The sequence below is a fragment of the Cyanistes caeruleus genome, chromosome Z (assembly GCF_971803275.1).
Source record: "Cyanistes caeruleus chromosome Z, bCyaCae1.hap1.1, whole genome shotgun sequence".
Lineage (NCBI taxonomy): Eukaryota > Metazoa > Chordata > Aves > Passeriformes > Paridae > Cyanistes > Cyanistes caeruleus.
In genome coordinates this window covers 36,863,010-36,886,800 of record NC_141732.1, presented here as the reverse complement: position 1 = coordinate 36,886,800, position 23,791 = coordinate 36,863,010, and the positions used below count along the sequence as shown (strand labels likewise).

General features: G+C 41.2%; 1 protein-coding gene across 5 annotated transcripts in view; it reads left to right on the top strand.

The window, feature by feature from the left end:
- NRG1 (neuregulin 1) overlaps positions 1 to 23,791 on the top strand; it is a 448,500-nt gene that overhangs the window by 309,249 nt on the left and 115,460 nt on the right. For 3 of the 5 annotated variants that reach the window (XM_086868220.1, XM_086868219.1, XM_086868221.1), the window contains one exon: positions 3,182 to 3,306. In XM_086868220.1, the coding sequence (XP_086724346.1) occupies positions 3,182 to 3,306 (125 nt within the window). Of the gene's footprint in view, positions 1 to 3,181; positions 3,307 to 11,205; positions 11,257 to 14,113; positions 14,165 to 23,791 lie in introns of all 5 variants that reach the window. The other 2 variants (XM_086868217.1, XM_086868216.1) reach the window with 1 other exon arrangement.

Genomic DNA, 23,791 nt, shown 5'->3' with positions numbered 1-23,791 from the left:
TACACTGGAGAGTCAAGAGAAACTGAATGACTTTAAATTTTAATGACATGCATTTAAAGCACTCACTTTTACCTCCAATTTGTCAGAGTAAGAGCATGCAGTCAGTGAGTTTCTGCTGTTGATTGCTGATGATTGATGAGGCCATGATTGGTTGATTTGTGTGTCCAGGCTCTAAGCTATTTCTTTGTGACAGTAGACATTCAGAAAAAATCAGGCCCCAGACAAGAGCTTTTCATCTACTAGCTAACTTTCCCATGGCTGTCTTCTACTATAATAGCATTTCATTTTTCTTCTCTGATTTCAAATGCAGGTGAGACCTGTGCATTATTGGTTTGGGCAGTGTGCTGTACAAGTCAGGTGCTCTTCATTACACATAGAGAGACTCACTTATCAGGGTTGGGGTGGTTTTTTGTGGCAGAGACAAAGTGTTTGCCACTTCTAGATGATAGCTTTGGGTGCAGTAGTGCACGAGGAAACTTTGTAAGTGCCCTGCACCTTGCGCTTCATCCAAGCTTAGCCTAGACATTTGCCTGCAGACAGGCAATTCTGGATGACAGATGGAGACTGGAAGCAAAATGAATTCAAGCAATCAGATAAGGTGGGCTGGGACTGCACTCTGCAGTTGTGTTTCTTTCCCCTTCATGTATGATTACAAGCTCAGCAGTGTCATAGTGGCAATGAGCTAAAGATTCAGTAGAAACAAGTCCTACATGGAGTGGAATTTTTTTTTGGAGTAGCATGGTATAGTTTGAGAAAAGGACAAGCCTTTGAAAACGAAATCCCTTATCAGGGGCTTTAAGTCAGTGCTGTTGGAGTACTGCATTGCTAGGAAACTGCTTCATTTACAGCCATTAATGAGTCATCTTCTGCTCTGACTGTTTTGAATTCTGTCCCAGTACCTCTCAATGATATTTTTAAGGCTATAAATATTCATTTTATTTCTCCTGCTCTCAGAGACAGAACTCCTTACAGGGTTTTTTTTTCTAAAACCAAGAGTAAATTTGGCTTGTTAGAACTGGATTTGTAAGAAATGTTGATGCTTCACCTATTTTAATATAAAAATAAAATCATAAAAGGAAGACACAACTCCTTGTCTTTTCCCATATGTATCAAGTAAAACAAAAACAATAAAAATAAATGTGCAGGGCAAAGAGTTTCTTCACAAAGCCAAGCAGGGAACAAAAGCAGTTTGCATCAATATTACCTAATGTATGGAGAGGACTGCAGCACATATGGGTGTTGGCATTAAAGTGATGTAGCTGCAGCTGTGCTTCTTTCCTCTTCACTGGGTTACAGTCAATTCTTAAAAACACTGTTTATATTTCCTTTTGAAGCTTCCTATGGCTACAACTCTCTCTCCATCTAGAGAAGTGACTGCAAGTATGGCTGAGAGGTAACCTGTTGCGATATAGGAAATATCACATGTCCAAACAAGCTGTTAGGTGGTGTAGAGCACCACATGATGTTCTGGTCGAGCCCTTAACAGGCTGTTGTGAAGGCAGATGGCTGCCAGTTAAATAAAAAAGCAGGCCACTTTTACTGTTGTATAAGCATAGCTGTTAGTCAGGTGCAAAATTTTCACACAAAGCTACAGTAGCATAAAACTTTTGAGTGTCTCTGTCAGTGCCTTTACCACTTTTTTCTCATGTATTCATGGTTGCCACAAGCTAGAGTCTGCTCTTGTATGCCATCTGAAGTGCAGCCCAGTTAACTAATTCAGCACTGGGAGCTGGCCTCTAACAGTTCCTGAGAAGGAATCCCAAATACTCAGCTATTCATTTCTTTACCATTTCAGAAAACCTGAGTAAATTGCTAATCCTAGTTTGGCTGCTCCTCCCTCTTACAAACCCAGTGGCCTCAAGAAAGCAGTCCTCTTTCAGGACATGGGGAAAACTCTTGTGATGCAGATTTCTGGCAGAGAGAGGTCCACCTAGCACAATGCTTTCATTCCATGAGGACTGACTCCTCAGCAGTAGGAGTTTCACGTAGAGGAGGGAGGGCTGAACTGCCAATAAACAGATGTCTGGGGAGCAGATAACAGATGGGATAGTGTCCTGTGATGGGAGTAGGGGCAGCTCACAAGGATGTGTTGAAAAATTACATTGAACGTTTTGGTTGCTCCAGAAGCCCACACCTCTGCAACAGACCTGTTTGTGGTCTGGACCAAGCCCTGTCTGCACAGATAGTCAGGAGACATGGCAGTGCTGAAGCAAAGCAACTCCCCAAACACTGTTTAGCTCAGCTGCCATGGTGGTGACTGAGCTTTTAGAGTGAGCCGCTGCTGCCTCCTGGGGATCAGCTCTTCAACTCGGGGTGGGCCAGCCTAGGGAAGCCAGTGTTCATATAATGCTGAGTGACTATTCTGTAGAACAGGTTTTATGACAGGCAGAAATTTCCCCAGACCACTTCTTTTAAACAGTAACTGGGAACAGCATTAATGTGTGCATTTTCCCCAAGCTAGTCATTCTCTGCAGTCTGCGTAATGGGATTATTGCCATCCTGTGAGTTGGGGACCCCATGAATGACACCAGAACATGTTCCTACAAAATTAATGGGTAGGCAGGAGTTCTGCATTTGAAAATCTAATCTAAAAACCTTGGAGACTGATTAAATTACATCTCTGAGCCAGGAACAAAATGTAGCTTCATGCAAATTGTGCTCCTGCCCATGGTGGTTTTTTTTGGTTTTTTTGTTGTTGTTGTTAACACTGGAAAAAGATTTACTACTGGGGCTTCAGAGACTGTTAAAGACTGTGGCATGTTCTAATCTCATGATTATTTAGTCAGATGTTAGGAGTACTTACCCAGAACTCTACTACTGGTAATATGAACCTGTAGGGAAGGGTAATCTATTTTAATATTACACCCATTTCAGTGGCATCTGGACAGCCAGCATTTTGGCTGAGAGAGGGTGGTTGTTCGATGGTGGTTTTCCAGATTTCTTTTAAGAGCACAGAAAAGCATAAGCAAGTATCTTCATTTGGGTTCATGAATATGCCTGTTTTTCAGCACCCTGTAAAAGATTTTTTATTCTCATCCCTCTTTCAAGCCTGGATGGTGTTGATCTCTCCATAAGAATGGAAGACTCTCTCTTGAAAGGGGTTAGAAAAAAAGTGTTTTAGTTGATGCAGTGAGTGTTACTCCAGTAGAGGATGTTTATACTTTTTTTTCTGATTTCACAGGAAATACTCTGAGCTTCACATTTACAGAGCCACGTTGGCCGACGCTGGGGAATACGTATGCAGAGTGAGCAGCAAGCTAGGAAATGACAGTACTAAAGCCAGTGTTATCATCACAGACACCAATGGTAAGGCTTGACTCATTATTTTACTGTCACATTCAGAAAGACCATGCATTAAAGCTGCCAGCAGGACAAAGGGCTAAGGAGCAGGACAGAGCTTGGCAAGTGAAGTGGAAGTGAAAGCTGAAATCTATTAGGTGTACTAAGAAAAGTACTCAGCCCTGACTTGTCTGTTATGTAGTTGCGATGCTCAATTTGCTTTACAGGCAAATGGAATGTCTGCTACAGATCTCCGGACAGATCAGCATTTTCTGGGTAACACCAGACACTGTCTAAATAGTCAAGATCAGAAAAAGATGAAAGGAATATTATTATAATTCCTGTTACACACAGTGGGAGAAGTTGCATTTAACCTGAAACTGCTAAACCAGCACTTCTCACTTTAAGTAATATTTGCATTGCTCTGATTGCCACCATTTTTACTTTCACATATGTTGATAGGTTTTTCTTTTCGTTTCTAAAACAATAAACAGAAAGGCATGAATATATCTGGAGGGAAATTATTCAAAGGCTTGAGTGTGATTCAGATACTTTGATTCAGGTATTGTGATTTAAGGTTATTTCCTGAGTAGTAGAAGTTCTCATGAAATAGATAGCATTCAGACTTACTCAGAAGATTTACAGTTACTGTAGATTGCTGTTTTTGCAGGGCTTGTTTGATTTACAGGGCATTCCAATTGGTTCTGGTGAAATTTTGTGTTTCTCCTGTTCTGATGAAATTTACTCTTTCTCCTTTGGAAAGGCAATGGAGGCAGCAGTTCAGCTGAAATCATATTTTCCAAGTGTGGCTTTGACTTACTCAGCTCTCATAATTCAAACTCCAGTGTCCAGCCAGTTGTGAAGTATGAAACAAACATGCCCTCATTATCAAACAAAGCTGAAGTTCTCTGCATGTCATACATGAGTTAAAGATGTTATAGCAATGTGAATTTACCAGGCATGCTTTTCTGTTCCACATTTCTGTGCTCTTAAGTGGGAGATAGGCATTTACATAAACAGAAAACCAAATGTAAACCTTTTCCAGTGGGATTTGTCTTTGTCTATCTGTTGTTTTGTAATCACACAACAATTGCTTGACTGTATTCACTTTGTGTATTTGCTATTCTATTTCATCAACTAAAGAATCTCAAGTGCTAGAATTTCATTCTAGCTGTATGGTATTATAATCATAAGCAGATGTCAGGAGACTGATGTAAAAGATCAAGTGTTATTTACTGGAATGTTACTAAGAGGAAAAATGGGTAGGTGTTTTTGTGTAGTTTTGTAGACTCTCTTGGTTTCCATGAATACAAATTTTGGTTGCTCATTAGCTGCTTACATGGAAAACTCCTATACCATTTTATAACTCAGCTGTAGGCACTGTGCCTAGGCAGCAATAGAGATAAATTCTAAAAAAAAACCCACATTTTCTATTACTTTCTCAGACAAGGAACAGTGTCATGGGAGTGCATGCAGGACCTCATTCCTGTGCTGCATGACATGGATTTTTCAACTTTCTTCTGGGCTATGCTGAATGGCTTCAAAACACTCGTGCTGCAAGGGGGCAGGAGCTTGGTCTCAATAGAAAGTATCTGTGGCAAGCCCTGTTATGTGCATCCATAACATATATGTTAAAATCTATCTTATTGTGTCATGAAGTGTAAGTTGTTTAAAACACAGCCATGCATGCAAATGCAGGGCAAACTGAAATCTAGTCTAAACCTGCCAGCTGGCTCTTGTCCATAAAGATCTGAACTGGAAACTCAATCATATCTGAACTGGAACATCTCAGTGATATTTGATCTTCTAGACTCAGGCATGGCAGCATTCATTGGTCAAATAAATCAATCCTGCATATTTGGTTGTTGCACATATATCTGAGCCCCTTCTGCTTACTGTTCCTTACAAATAACCAGTAAAATTCTTCATCATTTTCCTGCTAATGGTGGAATTTTCCACCTGGATTTGAGAAACAGCATGGGCAACATCTGGTGACTTAGGAGCAATAGATCCTTACTGCCTCAAAGGGCAACATCTGCCTTGCAAACGGGATAAACCCCCTGCATGGGTGACCTTCTCACCTCTCCTTCCCCCACGTTCCCTGACCTCTTCCCCTTGCTGGCTTAATGACAGATTTGGGATCCAAACTCGGTAATGAGCCCTGAAGGGCAGTCATTACTCTGGTCCTGTATAGCTGGGAGGTCCTGCAACATTCATAAGAAAGAGTTTAAAATTAAAAGGCAAAACTGAAACAACAAACAAAAATCCAGCATATTTAACTCTTACTTGTTATTACCTGTTAATGGGCTTTTGAGGAAGCCCTTGAGGTCTAGTGTAGCCCAGGAGTCCCTGTAGAAAACTGAAGTGTGGGTATCTGAGAAGGCTGAATCTCTCAAAGTGAGGAGAGAGACTGCTTTCTTCAGCCTCGAGCAGATAGGGTAACAGTGAGGTAAAGAAAAATGCAGCAGAGGGCCTGACTTTCTTATGGTGATACTGGTCTGCTCTGCCATGTGAACCAGAACTTAAATTATGACCTTTAATTTAGAGACCTCACCTGGTCATATTTATTATGTGTGCCCTGCTGCTATCTGCAAATTAGATCTTCTTTTTCCTTTGTGCTGGTTGCTTTAAGAGTGAGGGGAGATGAGGTAAAGGCCTTTCTGGGAATGGCATTAGTTTATTTCCACTGTAAGATTAGTGTTTTTCAGTATGTAAAGAAAAATCTCCCTAAAATTTTGTCAAACTAGGACTGTTTTACTTGAAATTTCAATTACTGGTCTGTGCCATGAAAGAGAACCCCAGGGCCAAACCTAAGGTTTGTTTGTCATTGTGCCTTGTCTCTAACATCAACTACCAATAGACGCAGGGAAAAATGTATGAAGAGCAAGGCAAATGTGTTGGGGTTTTCACCCCAAGAATTCAAAAAGCCATACATTTCCCACCAGGTTTGCTGATTTCAGTTCCCTGTTCCAAGCACAGAAAAACTAGTATTTCTCAATAAAACAGTTGTAAAATATTTTTGTTGTTTTCAGTGAGCAAAGACCTTAATTTTTCCTGATCTCATTCCCTGAAGTGGTGAACTTTTCTGTCTTAAACAGTAATATTCAAAGCAATATAACTCCTGTCCTTCTTACTATTGTTGCTACTTAAAACTGTCAAATATGCTCTTGTGCAAGTTTTTGCTACACATAAACATGAACAGACACCCCACACAAACTCTATTAACTTACACAGACTTTTAAATTGTCCGTTTAACTGAAAGAAATATAAATCTTTGTGGAGCCGTGTGTGTGGATTAAAAATGCAACAAATATAAAAATAGCAATACAAACACAATTTTTACCAGTCTTAATAGCAAGTGATAGGAGATACTCTGTTTTCTTTTAAATTTATAATGAGTGTAACTCACCCACAGGATATGAACTTCCTTTTTATTTTCATTCACCCATATTCACGTATGCTCTCCTAAGAAAGATTCTAATTGAGGTCAGAATAGAGGTATGAAGTTCTTCTGGTGTTGTATAAATTGTACACAAGTTTGCTAATTCAATAGTAACTGCTTTATTGTGCATCCTAATTTGTTACTTTTCCCAGGCAAAATTCTTGCAGTGATTTTTTCAGGGATTTTTCTCATCAGCATAGGACTTCTGTGCTTAATAAATAACACTGACAGAATACTCCACACCACAGCCAAAGCTTTCAACTTGCTCACAGAGCCCTGTATTTAGACAGCTAACTAAGTGATATATTTTTGATGAACAGTCAAGCATGCTCTATCTTTACATGGTGTCAGTCTTTTCCATTAAAACCTGTTGGCCTGATTCTTTTGCCTCTCTGAGGATGTTTTCTGTGCTCAGCATGTTTCAGGGTGCAAAACAGTGGATTCATATTCCAAAAGCCAGAAGTCTGCAATGCTGGTTCTGCTGGATTGTGTGCCAGGTGTTGGATGAACACTATTCCCTGATGGCTATGGAAAGTCAGTGGATGTAGTTTGACTCATCAGTGTGGATGACTGAGACAATTTTGCCTGAGTTGATAGGTACAAGAAGTACTCAGGTGATCTGTCAATCTAACTCAATTGCAGGCAGAGGGTACCCTCAGTAAACTCATTACCTACACAGTGGCCTGTGCAGGCTTCTGGTTTTGCATCCATAGGACTTGGAGTAGTAGTAACAGCTCCAAGTTGTGCAGTAATCAGTAAGGATCTGATACTCATCATTCATTCAGTTTTAATTTTCTCTTCCTCTTCTGAAGACAGACAGTAGCTTAGCTTCAAGAAGATTACTGAGAAATAAGTAAATAAAAATATCTTATATCTAGTACCCATAGAGCATGTGACAAACTATGAAATACTTCAAGTGCAAAAGAAGTCCCTTCTTCTGTCCAAGATTAGATTAAAATAGGAGCTCAGGATGCCTCTTCTCTGGCAGGCAGCCTGGGACATTGTTTTGAGCTGGCTGACATAATGAGTCAGATTCTCACCTGGAGCAAATCAGCATCCTTAGACCAATGTCACTGATTTGCTCTTGGAAGGAAATGTGGCCATCACTCACTTTGGTATTGCAACTCCCCTAAGAGTACTCTTGAACCTTTCCTTGCAAGTTGACATACTTGGACTGAGGGCAATGCTCTTTTAATCTGACTCAGGTCAGTAGTTTCTTGGAGGAAAAAGGCGGAAAGTATGGTAGTTTGAAGAAGCTAAAAGTTAGTTTAGCCACTGGATCACCCTGTGTCTTTGACCATATATGCCTGCATGCCTCTGAGGCCCCAGAATATGGCCTTACCGACTTTCTACACAATTATTCTTTGTTCTGCCATCTATAAGCCAAGTAACAGAGATGAAGAAAGTGTTCCGTTTTCCTCAACGTGTATGTTAGTTTGTATATTGTATATTTGTACACTGTTTGTATAATTCAGATGATATCACCCTAATAGCACAAACAATTCAAAAGACTTAAAACATACAACGCTGCCAGAAAGTATGGATGACATAAAGCTGGATGACAAAAAGCTCGTTTGAAGGTCTAACTATCTATGGTGTCGTGGTGTCTCAATCTTCAACAGAGCCCAAGCTGGTTTCCCTATCAGGGTTCTCAGAATGACCACCTGCAAGGCCTGAACTAAAACCTATGAGATCAACAAAATCCCTTCAGCTTGCTCAAGCAGGCTTTTTTGCATTAGGCCTCTGCCAAACTAACTGGGGGGAAAAAAAAGCTGTGAGGGCATGGACAGAGCTGTTCACAACAGTAGCTGTAAGGCTCTTAAATACTTGGTTATCCTGGAGGTAGGGTATTTGGCTGAGGAGGAGAAGGACCTCCTGCCTCAGAGCCATACAGCAGAGCTTGTTGCCCACACAATGAGTGGTCTCCTCTCAGCAGCCCAAACAAAGCTCCCTGTCTGGAAGGATGGATCAACATGTCAAGGCCATCAAGGTGATGGGGGTGCTGGGAGTTCCTGTGAGAGCTGAAGGAACTCTTTATGTCAGACTAAACAGGAGAAGATACTGCTGGCCTGAGTACTATGGAAATAGGACTGACAAGCTGCAGAGACCTGCTCTTTAAAACATCCCCAAACAAAGATCTCTCATGGATCCTGCAGTATTTTTACGTAAGTAAGCCCCTGCACAGCATACCCAGTTTCAGGAAGCCATACTTCACCAAGACTAAGTATTCCTAGAAGTGCCAGGGGACAGAACTGGTTGTAGCCTCTGAGGTAGCTGTTGTTCATGGTAACTTCATAGGAACATGTGGTGATGATGACAGGGCTGCAGTCTGCCATCTCCATACCCTAGCAGACTGCAGCAGCAAAAGTGTTACGATTGAAAAGTGGTTCCAGCTCTTTCACCTCAGGCAAGAACTGATGGCCTGCTATGAGAAGTGTCTTTTTGTTTGCTTCTAGTGTTCAGATAGCCTGTCATGTGTATCTGTGCTAGCCTTCCCAGGCACTGTAAAATGCCTTTCTTACTGCTGTGGTGTACTGTGTGCAATTAGCAATATACGCAAATGTTGTGTCTTCCAAACCTTAGCATCCACTGTCAGTGTTGCTAACACGAATGTTACTAGTTGGGTTTGATAAAGTGTGACTTTGCCACATGTTTTCCAAATGTGTTTCTCAGCACATTTCAGGTGTAGGAGGCTCTGGCTGTATTTTCCACTGGCAGGGAAGCTTCCCGTCGGCGTTTGTACTAACACAGCTGGGTTGGGGAGGTGCCAGTAAGAAAGGCTCCATCAAGCTCAGCACAGGCACTAAATGGAACATGGTTTCTTTAATGGTGAAAGAAAAGCTTGCTCCAGTTGTGCCAGATGCTGAGCTACACAGCTGTCAGACCTGTTCCATCTCCTGATGTGACTAAGAAAGGTTAATTGCCCAGACAACCCAGCTGCACAATATAGAAACTGCCATTATACCCAAAAAATGGTCCAGAAAGCTGCCTGGATACAGGCCACTGTGTTCCAAAACCTAATGCAAAGGTTTTGACCTTAAAAATTTTACTTATGATACACACTTTTATGCCATGCATCACTGGCTGCCAAGGAAATGCTGCATAACCTGTTCTCTCCCATTAGTGAGATGAAACTGGGATGTACTAACTAGGGAAATAGTATATTTGCCAAAGAAAGCTGGACCAAAATGGGAAAAAAAAATACAAAAGAAGAGCAATCCAGTAAGAAGTTACAAAATACAGAGTCGATATTAAAGTTTAAGAAGAGGGATGTTGAAGTGGAGGCAGTTGGACTAGTTTTGTCTCTGGTCAAGTTTCTGTGAACTCTGGAGACAATGAGCAGAGAACCACTGGAATCCAGATTCACAAAACAGAATAAAAACATTCCAGAGTTTCCTTTTCCTAAATCTCTTATGAGGTATTTTCTAAATTCTGTTTGTTTGACCTGCTAGGGGATTCTTGGCGTACCTTGAGGTTTCAGGACAAGACTTTTCTTGGTATTCAGGGCCTTTCTCCAGCTGTAGAGCTGAAACTTGTGCAGCTGCATGAAACTGCACCACTTAATGTCTGAAATGTGTTTTGAGAACTTGGGGAGGTCCAAGACTGTTGATGAATACAACTGAAGAGTGATTTGTTCACACCTAAGAAATTGCACACAGTTGTGGTTTGCGGGGACAGCAGAGCACTCACAAATCAGTGCTGTCATTGGAACAAGGCCTCTGTGCAAGTCTGTGAAGCCTAAACAAAGGCTTTCTACATTCTGCTTTTTGCCATCTGTGCATTTTGCATTAGCAAAGATCTAAATATGGCAACATCTTCCCTCTTAGCTATCAGCTGGTTCAACAAGTAAGTGCAATCAGCCCGTGCCAGTATGTAACAAGCAGTAGTGTATGGAGATATACATAGGACCAGCATGGAAGAACAACTTTTCCCATCTCTTCATCAAAGCAACTGTTTGATTTCTATCACAGAGCCCACAGCAGTCCATGAGGGATGGGGTTTGCATGTGTGGCTCAGAAGATTTCCCTGAAGTGGCAAGTGACACTATTGGATGTACTTACCAGCAATTCAAGTGATATGAACAGGGACACATCTTTGCAAAATTTAACTGCCTAGAAGCATAAGGAGTGAATACTCACACTGACGTCTTCCAGAAAGAGAGCCATCTGCATGATTTCTCCTGTTGCCACTGATCAGTTATTCCCAGAGGAAAATGAGACATTGAACAACTGGCTTCTTTCAGAAGGAGCAGGCTTTTTTTCTTTAGTCTGCCAGTAGGCACCATCCTTTTTTTGTTTTTTCCTGAAAAGAAACTTCTGCAAGTTGATATCTTGCTGAAGCCTCTGCCCGCTGAAGCGAAATTTAAGCTTGCTGTTTTGAACACCTTTTTCTTCTTTACCTTGTCCATTTACCTGGAGCTGAATGCTGTTAGAGGATCATCTGACACCATATTATAACTCCTTGTTGCCTCTTGTGTTTTCCAGAGAGTACCAGCAAGATACCAGTATCAACAGAAGTGACAAAAACTTCTTCACGTAAGTTGAATTAACAGAGTCTTTCTGTCTCTTTCTTTTCATTTCTTCTTGAAATTGCTTCTACAGCTCTGAAACACCTCCTTCTTCACAGAGAACAATTCGTCTACATCCAGCAGCTCCGTTTTTGCATATCACCTTGCATGCTTGAGCTACTTCAGGGACCAAGAAGTGAATGAAGAAGGCTTAGCCATACTTTTTACTATCCTGGGGCTGTATTGAAGAAGCTAATTTGGCCTATAGCTGTCAGGCTGCAGCAGCCTGAGTGAAGAAGTATTTGTGTTGTTAGGAAAAAAAGCTCTTTCTTCCTTCTCCTATAAATCCTAGCAGCTGCTTTTGAGTTTGCTGAGTGTATAGGCATATTGATGTGTCTTCAGGAAAGTCTGCTGCCTAGACTGCTCTGCTCCTCAGGGCTCTTCATACAATTCCTGACAGCTCTGCAGGGTCCATGAGTGTAGACAGGTAATTCACTGTCAATAATTTAACCACTTTTGAAGCTGCCTTGGCATACTAGGAGTCTTCTCCAGGTGGTTTCCTTTTAGGCTGAAGGAATTTGCTTTCAGCATCCTTCTTGCAGTTACAGATTGCATACTTCCAGAGTTACTCCTGGAACTGACCCCAGAGAGAAGCTGCTTTCATTATTTAACTGTTAAGAGTTACTTTATATATGGCCACAATACAAGCACTTGTCTCTACTGATGACTTTGGCTGAGACAATTGTAGATAAACACTTATAAGCCGAGCAACCCAAGGATTTACAAGATGCACATACCCTCCTTGGCAAAGAGGCTAGGGTCCTGCTAGCTTTTTTGGGAAAGCTATGTCTGGCAGGGATGGATTTTAGTGTGAAATGACAGTGTTTGTAGGCTAGATCAAGGAAAACAGTGTGATTGCCAGATTTTGCATTTAGCATGCCTGCAGCCTTTCCTTTGATGCATCTGTGTGTGTGGCGACCTACTTCTGAAATCTTGGCATTGCTGCCTTACAGAAGAGAATGTGCCCATATTCTTTCATGTTCTCAGTGGGGCCTGTCACTGGTGCTTCACTGGGAATATATGAGACCACATAGCTAATAGCAAGCGTCCTGTAACCATTGGAACCATTTTTGTTCAAAGAAAGTGACACGCTGGTCACTGACTCCACTGGGCTTGCCTTGCCTTCTCCCTAGTGCAGCAAGAATGCAGTCCCTGCACTTTGCTGCCTTCTTTCCCATGAACTAAAGTTCTTGTTCTTGAGCGGTCTCTTTCCCTGCTTATGTCCCTTCAAGTGCCTGCTGTTACAGCACTGTACTCGCCTTCACTGCTATTGTGCCGCTGGAGAGGAGGAAGCTGGGGTGTTCAAAAAGCTGGCTGCATTCCTGATGAATCTCTGCACTGGCAGATTTCATGCCAAGCAACATCATGGTATTGTTCTCAGAACAGCAAAAAGCAATATGTTTAGTGGCTGCTTGTTCAGGTCTCCACATAGAGCTGTAAGGAGGTCTTTGATGTGTAGCTGGAGCAGAGACCAGCTTAGTCCCAAACACAGCCAGGTGCTGGTTTTCCTGCTGTTCTATCCCCGCTCTGGGTCCAGACCATGTCTTTCTCTAACACTTCATGAGTTTCCTGGTGACCAGTAGTGTCTGAGGTTTTGGGCACTGCCGATTTTTTCCAGTACTTTCAAATGAAAATAATTAATTAGTGTGTTGTTTCTTTTCTTGAAGATAGACTGTTGTGAAATGCTGGGGTTCAAATCACCAGGATCTAGGTCTCTTGAAGTATTGCTACTGTTACTTTTTGATAATAAGAGGACTTACAGAGCAATATTAGTTTTTAAGAGTGGGGTTTTTCTGCCTAAAACCAGGCTTTGTTAGACAGCAGATTCATCTTTTCTGTGTGACATCACTCTGTTTTCACTACTGAGAATGCAGTATGCCTGATCTGCTCCCTAGAATTCATAGACTGGCTGTTAGCCACCTGTGCTTCACACTGGCACATCACATTGCCACCTTAGCAAAGTATTCTCTCTTAAAATTATTCCTTTCAGCTGATAATACTTGTCAAGCCTTCTTTTGAAGTCTTTATTCATGCATGACACCATATATGATTTTCTAGATGGTGAAAGCCCATGAAGCCACCCAAACACATGGCTCTTAATTGCTCTGTGGTTCTGTGGTTCTGGTTCTATTGTTCAGGTTCAGACCTAGCTTCAGGCTACCTGCTTCTTCTATAAACTTTTCCAAGTGCTTCCTTTGTGTGATTTGTGCTGAGGTCCATTTCCTTCCACTGTCCTACAAGATTATTTACCATTCTTTTTCTTTTCTTTGTAACCACTTTGGGGCTGGTGCTAAGTCCCATTTTGGTCTGGAATGTGTTCTGCTTTCCTTTCCATCTACAGCTCGCTGCAGAGGTAGTGACACTCATGGATCCTCATCTCTTTCAAGCCACAGAAGTCCTTAACTATAGCTGTGATAGACTGAAATTCCTTACTGTTCAACTGGAGTTATGTGAGAAGAAGATAAGAAGCTAGTGCTTCCTGGGTCAGCATGTGGAGCTTCAAGACCTACTGCTTTCCACTTTCCTCTGATGCTGTCAGAAACAGCTGAAAATTTTACTCTGCCAGTTTTCTCACGGCCTTTCCTCCCAGAACTATGGAGCATTTTTGCTATAATTGATTATTCATAGTGCGCCTAGGACATGCTGAACCAACTTTGAAGTTCTTTTCTTTCTCAAGCTATCTCATTTTTTTCTCTGCTCTGCTGGGTTTGTGACTGAGGAAAAAAAAAAATTTCTACTGGGGAAAGATGTTCAGGCTCCTCCAGTACAGTGCTGTAGCTGTGGCTGTATTCTTACAACTTTATTGTTACTTCTGTGTGTTGCAGAACCCATGCTTAGGATACAAGCTTCAACAGAAGGAACAAACACTTCCTCCTGTAAGTATACACAAGTTGTTTAAATTATTGCTGGCAAGACCCTCAAGTATATTTCTCCCTTCCTAGCTCAGAAAAAGATGTGCATTAAGAGATGAGGAGTGACTGGGTGGGATTTCTGAACTACAGGTGCAATTATTATTTGTTATATATTAATAGAAGTCTCAGAGACATGCTCTTTGTATGTTGAGGCTCAAACACCTCCCTTCAGAAAGGTCAAGTGGAAGTTTGGGCAGGGCAAAGGAGGAGGAAACCGCACCAGTGTTTCCTACATGGAATTCCTTTCTCTGCCCTCCCCAGCCAATGTACTGCTTCAAACACCATCTCCTCTGCCTCCAGCAGCCCCTGTGGTAGCTGGAGCACCTTCAGATCCAGCCATCCCCACCTGGGTGCATTTCCCTTCATCTGCATGCCAGCTGGTGCTTGTTAGAGTTCCTTGCACCATTTCTTCTGTGCCCCACCACCCTTAGGAAGAAGATGAGGAAGGTGAGGATATTGTTTTGTGTGTCTTCCCTCAGCTGGGACAGAGAGCCAGAAATGGTTCTTTCCCAGGAAGGAGAGATTGGCTCTGTGCTTATCTCAGGAGCACACTGGGAGCTGCAGGGGTACCAGTGGGGAAAATTACTCTTTTCTTCCTCAGTGATGATGCTTCCCAGGGAAGCATGTATTACAGCCATTATCCTATACATTTTTACCCTTGAGAACCATTAGGAAGAGACCTCCAGTTCTTTACTAGAACCAAATCTACCATCTATCAGCCTGTTTTTTGAGCAGTCTGGAAGGTCACTTCATGCAGTCAAAGTCAGTGGGGTTGTGGAAGGTAGGGTGTTAATCTTGCCCTAAAGCAGTAAGTATTGCCAGCTGCTAAGAATAGGATGGCAGGTGAGGTGGACCAATGATCCAATCCATCCTGACAGTTCCAGGGCTGCTATAAAATGTATTTTATAGCAAACTATACATGAAAGCCTTTAACTCATATCTAATAGCTACTGTAGCAGGACCAGGAGGAAAGGTCAAAGCCATATCTCTGGATTTTTCTAGATTTTCTTCTCAGCTACTAGTCTGATAATTTTGAAGCATGTGTTGAAAGAATTATAGAAATCTGATTAGTTATTTAAAAAGCTGTCTGCCAGCAAAATTAGAAGATTTGGATTTTGGCCTCCTTTTCCCCTTGATGCCTAGCAGCAGAGAAGGCAGGAATAATTTCTGGAGCAATTTAGAACAGTAAATCCTCTCTGTTCTGTTCTTAGAAGCATTAATTTATACTGGAGTTAGTACCATTCAAGTCACTAAAATAGGTGATGGAGGATAATGCTGCCTATGCTAGGTAGGAAAAGCAGGAGGGAACCAATGTTTATTGCTAGCAGATGTGAATGTCTACTCACACTACAGAGTGATGAGGGACTTGACTGTGTACTTATTTAAAAGTTCCTTAGGGATTTTCTTTTCTAAATCTTTGTGGGACATGTCCATTTCACAGTTGTCACTGTCAATCTTGTATCAGCCACAGGAGATAGAATAAACTGTGTCCTTCCACTTCTCAGACAATAGCAGATGTTTAGACAACATGCCAGCACTGTCACTGTTGGCCAGACACTGGGAAAGACCTGAAAACAGCAGAATGATTCAGTAGGTTCTCATCCCTATGGCTTTCACAAGAGAACAGACATGTGTCATGCTTTGTTTCTTTTGGAGTTTCAGGGAGAGATATTCAGAGAGGCAGAAGTTTAGAAAAAAATCCCACCTTTGTAAGACCCTCCACAGTTGACATCTGAAAAGATCCCATTTATGTGCACATATTGCTACACTCCTCAAAATCAAGTCCACTTTGAGAGTGTGGACCTCCTTTCTTTAAAAAAAAGGAGAAAGAGCAGCCATTAGGCATTCCGAGTTTCACATAAAGGACTGGTAATCTGCTTGAGGGGTTACTAATCCAGGAGAGAAGGAAGGAAGGAAATTCATGATTTCATGTTCTGTTTCATAATGTGTGACTTTTTGACACTGATCGCTAATGCTTCCCCTAAGAGTTAGAAATACTTCCCACCCTCTATTCTACCACAGCCCAAGGATTGATTCATATATATTTATTTTGTACTGTGTAATCACAGAATTAGAATTTGGGGTTGGAAAGGACCTTAAAGATCATCTGGTTCCACCTCCTCTGCCATGGAGAGGGATACCTTCCACCAGAACACATAGCTCCAAGTCCCATCTAGCCTGGCCTGGAACCCTGCCAGGGATGGGGCATCCACAACCTCCCTGGGAAACCTGTGCCACTGCATCACCACTCCCACAGTAAAGAATTCCTTCCTAGTATCTAATCTAAACCTACTCTCTTTCCATGTCTTATCACTACAATGCAACTTATCTTGCTAGGTTACAGTTTTCATTTTCTTTCACAATGAGGCTTTCTGTGATATTTTTCCTGCTGAAAGAAATGAACAAATCAACAGCAACTGTGTTGCATTGATAGCCCAGTGGCTCCCACTACTAAGGACTGCAGAGGCCATTCTTAATCACATTAGAAAATTCGGGGATGGAAGACATTTTTCTACCCCTTGTCTCCCACGACTGCTATAATCTGAAACAAATGCCTTATGACCCTATGACTTTCTTCTTTTCAGAAGCTGGAGTGGGAAAACTAAATCTGAGACTTCATTGTAGCATCTTGTTATTAAGGGTTCAGTCAATTCTGTGTTCAAGAGTACAGAATGAAAATATGGTGGTCTTTTTGCTTTCCTGGGACTTACTCCTTTTCTTTAGAAAATTGGTTCCAAAACTTATATTCTTGTTTGTAAGAATATACAAACATACATAGAAAGAAACTCAAAAGCAGTCAGGTTTCCTAGGCTAAAATCATCAACAGTGCACACAGACTTCTGGTGGAGGTATTATGCAGGGACATTTGTATGGTGCAGAAGGGAAAAGGGAATTGATGGGATGCAGGCTGTTTACAATTACCACAGTTCCTGTTGTGCTGTGTGGGAACCACAAACAGCACAGTATGGGAGTGCAAGCCAGAAATGGTTCTACACTTAAGCTTGCTGTTTGTATGGACAGCATCAGTCTGGAAACCCATGCTCTGAGAGCTATACTGGATAAAAGCTGAGCATTTATAGCAGTAGGAAATGAGGAGGTTGCACAGAGACAGAGCCTGTGGGAACATGTGTAAAATAGAAGCATTTGCTTAGCTGTGCATTGCAGCATTACCTTCGTACTTGTTTGTGCTGCATACTAAGGGCTTCTCCCTAAAATGTCTGTGAAGGCACATCCCCCATCAAACAGCCAGGACATGCCATGTAGTCTACATGTTTCAGATGTGTTTTTTTTACCTGGGGATTCCAGATCAGATTTGTCTGTATGGGCAAGATGGTGAGCTGGCATCATTGTTCCATCCCTTGGAATATATTCTCTGCAGCATGCTTCCTCCTCTGCTCTATCTAGCAGGTACATGTGATGCCCAGCTGGAGGCAAAAATAGGGATAAAGAAAGAGGTAGGATGCTGATCCCACCTTGCCTGTGGCTTCTGTTTCAGAGGAACACAGAATGAGTTTATTTAGCTTTTTCCTGGAGAGAAAGACCCATTGCTGGTCGTCCACCCCATAGATGACTGTAAACTTATTTTCCTAAAGACTTTTTTGTTGGCCTCTAAAACCTGCGCAGAAAATTTTAAAATAAATATTAATTTAGTAAGAAATGTGCCAGTTTGGATTGCTCATCTTTCCCCTCTGGACTTTTAAACTTACAAGCTCCAGGCCTGGCACAGCAAGGTACTTTCCTCACACTTCATCTTCTTGTCATGCAGTAAGAGATTCCAACATGTATATTAAATTATGATCAGATACAGCACATAGAAAGGAAATTTGCAAAGACATTTTGCCTGTCACCTTTTTTTAAGTACAATATTGAATTGCTTTGATAAAAATGGTCAGTGCTGAGCAATAAAACCTTCCATAGCATGTTATTAGGGTCACTGGTTTACAGATTTTTTTTTTTTAACAGGAGTGTTTTTGCATATGCAAAGCTGCAAAATCATCTGGCCAGTCATCATGCAAAAGCCTGGCCAATAAATCATCTGTGTTCTAAAATCTTAAAAAGCAAGTTAAGTTTTTGCTAAATTCCGCTTTCCTTCATCTCCTAAAGTCAACCCAATTCTTCTCCCTTCACCAGACAGAAGTGCACTTTCAAAAAAACATTAATTTTCTAAAACTCATACAAACATAAATCAGGGTTTCTGGATTGGTGTGCTTGGGCCCCAAACTACATAGTTTTTATATGGCTTTTTCTTCTGCCTTAAGAATACCCAAACCTGAAACCTGATTTTATTGGTATTTCAAGCAATTTTTTTAAAGGGTAATCTTGATTTGTATCAAGTCCTAAGACCATTTAAGTGGTCCTGCTATCTGATTTTTGGAGGTTTGTTTAGATTTCTTTATTTTATTTTTTTAATGATGCTTATGAACATATATCTATCTACCTACCAGCAGGAGTGCAGTCATCTTTGATGTGTGGCAAAAACTTGTAGAATCAAGGAAAGACAGATGGAAAGTTTTCCCTACTTACTGAGGTCCATGTGAATTGCAGTTCCTTTAAGATACAGCATGACTTGATGATAAGGTATCTTGTTATCAAGTATAGTGAAATATAGTGTATATACATTTTTTCTGCATGAATTAAATTTACTCTATTTTGGTTGGTTTCATTTTATTCTAAGTTTGACAGATGTTAATTTCCAATATTCCCTTTACAGTGGAAAGACAAAGACTGTAATATGACTGACAGTGCTGCCACACAGTGTAAGGATCACAAAAATTTAGGGGATAATGCCTAACCATTGAACACATGTTCAATTTATTTTATCTCTAAAAACCTTTTTTTCTTTGTCATAAAATTTAAATTCAATGGTTGCACCTCACAAACTTCCTAAATGAAGCTACTTTGGGGTAAAAAAATATAATTTCTTTTATGAGATAGTAAGTAACTGTGTCAGTTGAGGCACCATGGGAAGAAGAGAATACTGTAACCAATTCATAAAGCTGGAGGAATTCAGATGTGGAAGGCAATTACTTAGGTTGCAGTTATGCTATCACAGCAGGACTCCCAACTCCTGCTCTTGTAAAAAATTAGTCTGACATCTTCAGCTATCAGAATTTAATTCATCTGTGCCATAGATTAACAGGTGGGTTCTCCAGGAAAGCCATACACTTCATGCCCTGGTGGGACAGTGGGTCAAAGGAAAACACGATACCACCTTGTGCATTTTACTTTATAATTTCAGTGGGTTTATTTCTCTCAGTAGTGGTCTCCAGAGAGAACTTTGCTTTGTTCTAAGGACACAGTGAGTGACTAAGAGTCAGATACTAGTTCTTGTTTAATGTAAAATGAGTTTAAAACCCCTAGTTAGTGAAATCCTAATGAAAGAGCAGTGTTGAAGAAGTGTCAATCCTTTGTAATAATCTACCACAGTGTGCAGTATGTTCCACTTTCATTCTTCATAGTGGGCACCAATAACAATGCAGTGGTAACTTCAGTACTTTTATGATTTCATCTGTCATGATAAACACTGTTTCCTGCAGTTATATTTCACAGATAAGGCAAACTCTTGGAAATAGATAACGTCTCCCAGAGACATGGCTTTCAATCTTTTGTATGACTCCTAGTCAAAAAATGGTGTGACAATAAATACCTTCTCCCAGACTACTTAATCTTGCAGGGTTTTTTGTAGTTATATTCTTAGTGCCTCAGTCTTGCTCTGAAGGAGAGCTTGTGCTGCTATCACTGAGAACCTTAGCTGAGTTAGGCCACTCCACTGGGAAATTCATACATGTCAAACTTCAGAGACAGCATCACTAATGTAAAGACAGTTCTCTTCTATGCTGGGGTTTCTTTTCTTTGTTTCCTTTGAGGAGGTCAGAGAGGTAAAAAGCAATGATGGGTGTAAGCAGTGCTAATGTTGGAAGAAGCTGACATAATAGGCACAAAGGAGTAAGTGCAACAGTTTGTATGGCTTAAATACAGATGCCAGAGTGGAAGGGTTTTAAGGACATTTGCTTTAGCTAGCTGTATGTTTGTCCATGTAAGAATAAATCTGTAAGGCTGGCACTTGCCTCAGCATTTGCATATTATGAGGCAATTGTGTTTTATGTATAAATATACTTACATAGATAGGTTTATAAAGTATATACATGTAAGTGTAAAGGCAATAGTTTGTGTCTGCTTATTTCGAGATGTGCTTTCCTGGGGTCATGAACTGCACTATAATAGGGCTATCAAATATGTGGCAGTCTGCTCTGGTGGAATACAAGTCACAAAATCTACTTCACAAATTTCTGTTGTTCGTAGTATTTCTCAAGCAATTTCCCAAGCCCACATCACAGTCTTCAATGTTTTGAGGATCTTCTCTTCTCCAAAATCCTAACTCCAGAATCTCCTCCCATCTTTCATCAAAAGTATTTTTAAGGACTGTGTGTAGTCTTAGTGATGGAGTGGGGGAGCCCCTCACACCAAGGTAGCTGTGCAAAAGTCACATTGTCAGTAGATGCCTCAGCTGGAGAGTGTGGGTTCCATCCCTAGCTTTCCTCAGGAACCTTCAGTATGTCTGGACTTTTGTTCCAGAGACCCTGCAAATCATATGGGAATTTGTCTTCAACAGTCTCTCAGTAAGGGCTGGTTTCTCTGAGGTTCTTCCCACAAGGTCAAATAATTTGCAAATTCTTGCTCCCAAGAGAGCATTAGTTTGTGTCTTTCTGACTTCTTCTTCATACTTTGCTGGAATGACACATGCTATTTGCCCACCTGAGAGCAAAATAAGCATCTTTCTGATCTGCCACCAAGCCTATGCTACACTGGAGGACACAAGCTTGTAGCAGAGGGATGTGTTGGTGTTTTGATTGTGGTTGTTTGGTCTTCTGAGGAAGTCCCTGGTGCTGTCACTGTGACAAAAACAGGTGCTCAAGGACTCCTGATCCTCTTGGCTATACTCTTTCTGGGTAGCAACAAATTGTGAGCACAATTTGTGGTATTGGATTAGTCTTCTCAAAATCTTCGCTTTATTGAGGCATCAGGATAGTTCTTACTGAGTAAAGGTACACGACAGGCAGTCATGCCAGTAGGGCAGGGATCTGTGAACAAAATGGAATATGTAACCTTGACAGAAACATGCATCTCTTTCATGTCATTATCCATGCTGAAATCAAGACTGTCAGTGTTTTGTAGGAAGGCATAAGGGAGACAAAGAGCTCAGAACAAGTATGAACAATGGGTACTCTCAACCAACAAAAATTATGAGCATGTGCATGGGTACAGAATAATATTTATATTTAATACAATAGGGAATTCCCAACTTACCCCTGCAGTCCAGCTATGTTGTTCATCTCCTTATCTTCCATCTATTGCCCCCAAAGAGTTTACCCTGAGGCACTCTCTTGCATTAACCTCAGGAAAGACTAGCAATGCAAGTTCCTTTGTGCTCTTCAGGAGACCCTTCTGTCCTCAGAAAGACATGATAACAGCTTATTTTCTTGTTTTTAAAGGTGGAGTTTCTCTTGTTTCAGGTTTAGAGGAAAAGGTCTAACAGATATAAAAATCCCAAAGGGAATTTAAGTTACAAAATTTGAGTTACTCTGTCAAGCACAGACCAGGGTGCATTCTTAGATGGTGTGTTATGGGTTTTCTAGTCCACATTCTTCCACGGGGGCTCTCAGGCTGCCTCAGCTGTAAACACACACCCTGTGGAATAGCAGGGCACTGGTCATGGAGAGTTGTTTCAAGTTCATGGACTGGCAGTGGATGTCTGTCATGAAGCAGAAACAAATTTAATGAAATACAAAGGAGTTAAGAGCCTGGATCCATTGCTTTGTTTTCATGATGAGCTTCAGATTTAGACATTTCTGGTCAACCACAGAGGCAGATGGTGATGTCTAGGGAGAGAGAACAAAGAATAACACAGTGATAGATAAAAGATGAGCAGAAAAGTAAGCTGTTACTTTTCAGAATAAGTTGTAAAGTGTATGGCTTTCAGTGTTTCCATTTACTTAAGAAAATCCCCTTGATAAATCAATATTTACTTCAAAAATGTAAGCTGCCTCACAGAGGTAGTATTTCAAAAGCTATAGGCAGAGTACTGAACACATAAATGTGATCTTTCCATAGATGCATGGCTTCGCAAAGCCATCACTGTGTCCCCTCATTAGCTTCTCCACAAACACAGTGGCACTCTATGGCTGAGACTCCATTTAGACTACAGCAGTTTCTATCAGGTAAATTAAAAGCAATTCTCTTCTTTCACATTCCTATCTAGCAGTATTGTAATAGTGCAGTGGGAGCCAAGCTAAACCCTCGGGAAGAAATTATTATCCTATCCTTCATGTCCACATCTCTTCTAAATTGCCTTTTGGTAACCTCTTCTAATTGGATGCAAAATGGGAAGGTTGTATCTCCTGTGACTTTCATTATCAAAATGTTCCCGGAGGTTCTTAATGGTTTCTGCTGTTCTTGACATTCTCCCCCTGTACAGCAAGGAGAAGGAATTGCTGTAGTCATTGCAGCAATTAAAGAGCAGCCTTTTACAGTGTGATCTTCCTTCTAGGTTTGCATCTTCCTAAATATTTAGCAGTAGCCAGCTAGTCAGTAATTTTGAGTTGCATCCACCACAGCTGGCAAAACTCTGAGATTTTTTAAAAGAAAGCTGTGTCCTAGAGCAACTGTCCTTTGAATCTTGTCTGATGGATATCAGTATTTTCCTTCAGTGTCTATGGATGTATATAAAGGCTCTTGTATTTCCTCATAAGATTTTATTTTCCTGGCTGCCCACTCTTCATTCTAGTCACTTCAGCTCCATTATGTATACACAGAGCTCATAGGCCTTACTGGTAGTTTATATTAATGACAGCATCCAGTTGTCTGAGATCTCTCAGTAAAGTAATTCCAAGTTTTTCCTTCTACAGGCATCTGCTTTTTAGAAAAGAGGAAACTTTTTCTTAGCCTTACAGTTTCAAAACTTAATCAATTCTGCATGGGGCATTTCTAATTTATGATGATCATAAAGGCTAAACCTAGGGTGCTCTGAGGAGCGAGATGGAGCAGTGTTTGCCCATTTCATCATTAACATGCTTTCTTGTGTCATTTCGGACCATGCCAGCTGCTGATTTGTAAGACACGTGAGCACAATGTGAAGGACTAAAGGCACTGAGACCTTTACCCGGAGGCAGTATGGATGCCACCCTGCCAGCCCAGGTCCCTTCATTCTCAGCAGTTCTCCTATATCATCCCAACAGGCATTGCAACCCCCAAAGACTCATAGGTGTCTTCAACTATGCCAGAGGGAATTAATCATAAAGCTACAGTAATGCTATATCCGCTTGGATGTGCTGAGATTCACTCTTTCCACAGTTTAGACACTGAGGACTTGAGAAGATACATGTAAATGATCTTTGATGAAGGGCAGAGCCACAGTGAAGTGGTATGTGATGTGGATGTAGCCTAGCTGTGCTCGCCCTTTGACTGAGAGCATGATCTGTGTCCTTTCCTGCTGAGCAGTGTTGGAACATCTGACCAGTCAGGCTGCCCTATCCCACCCCAGCCTTCACGATGACCGTGTGTTTGTGGGACAAAAAGCAACAGACATTACAC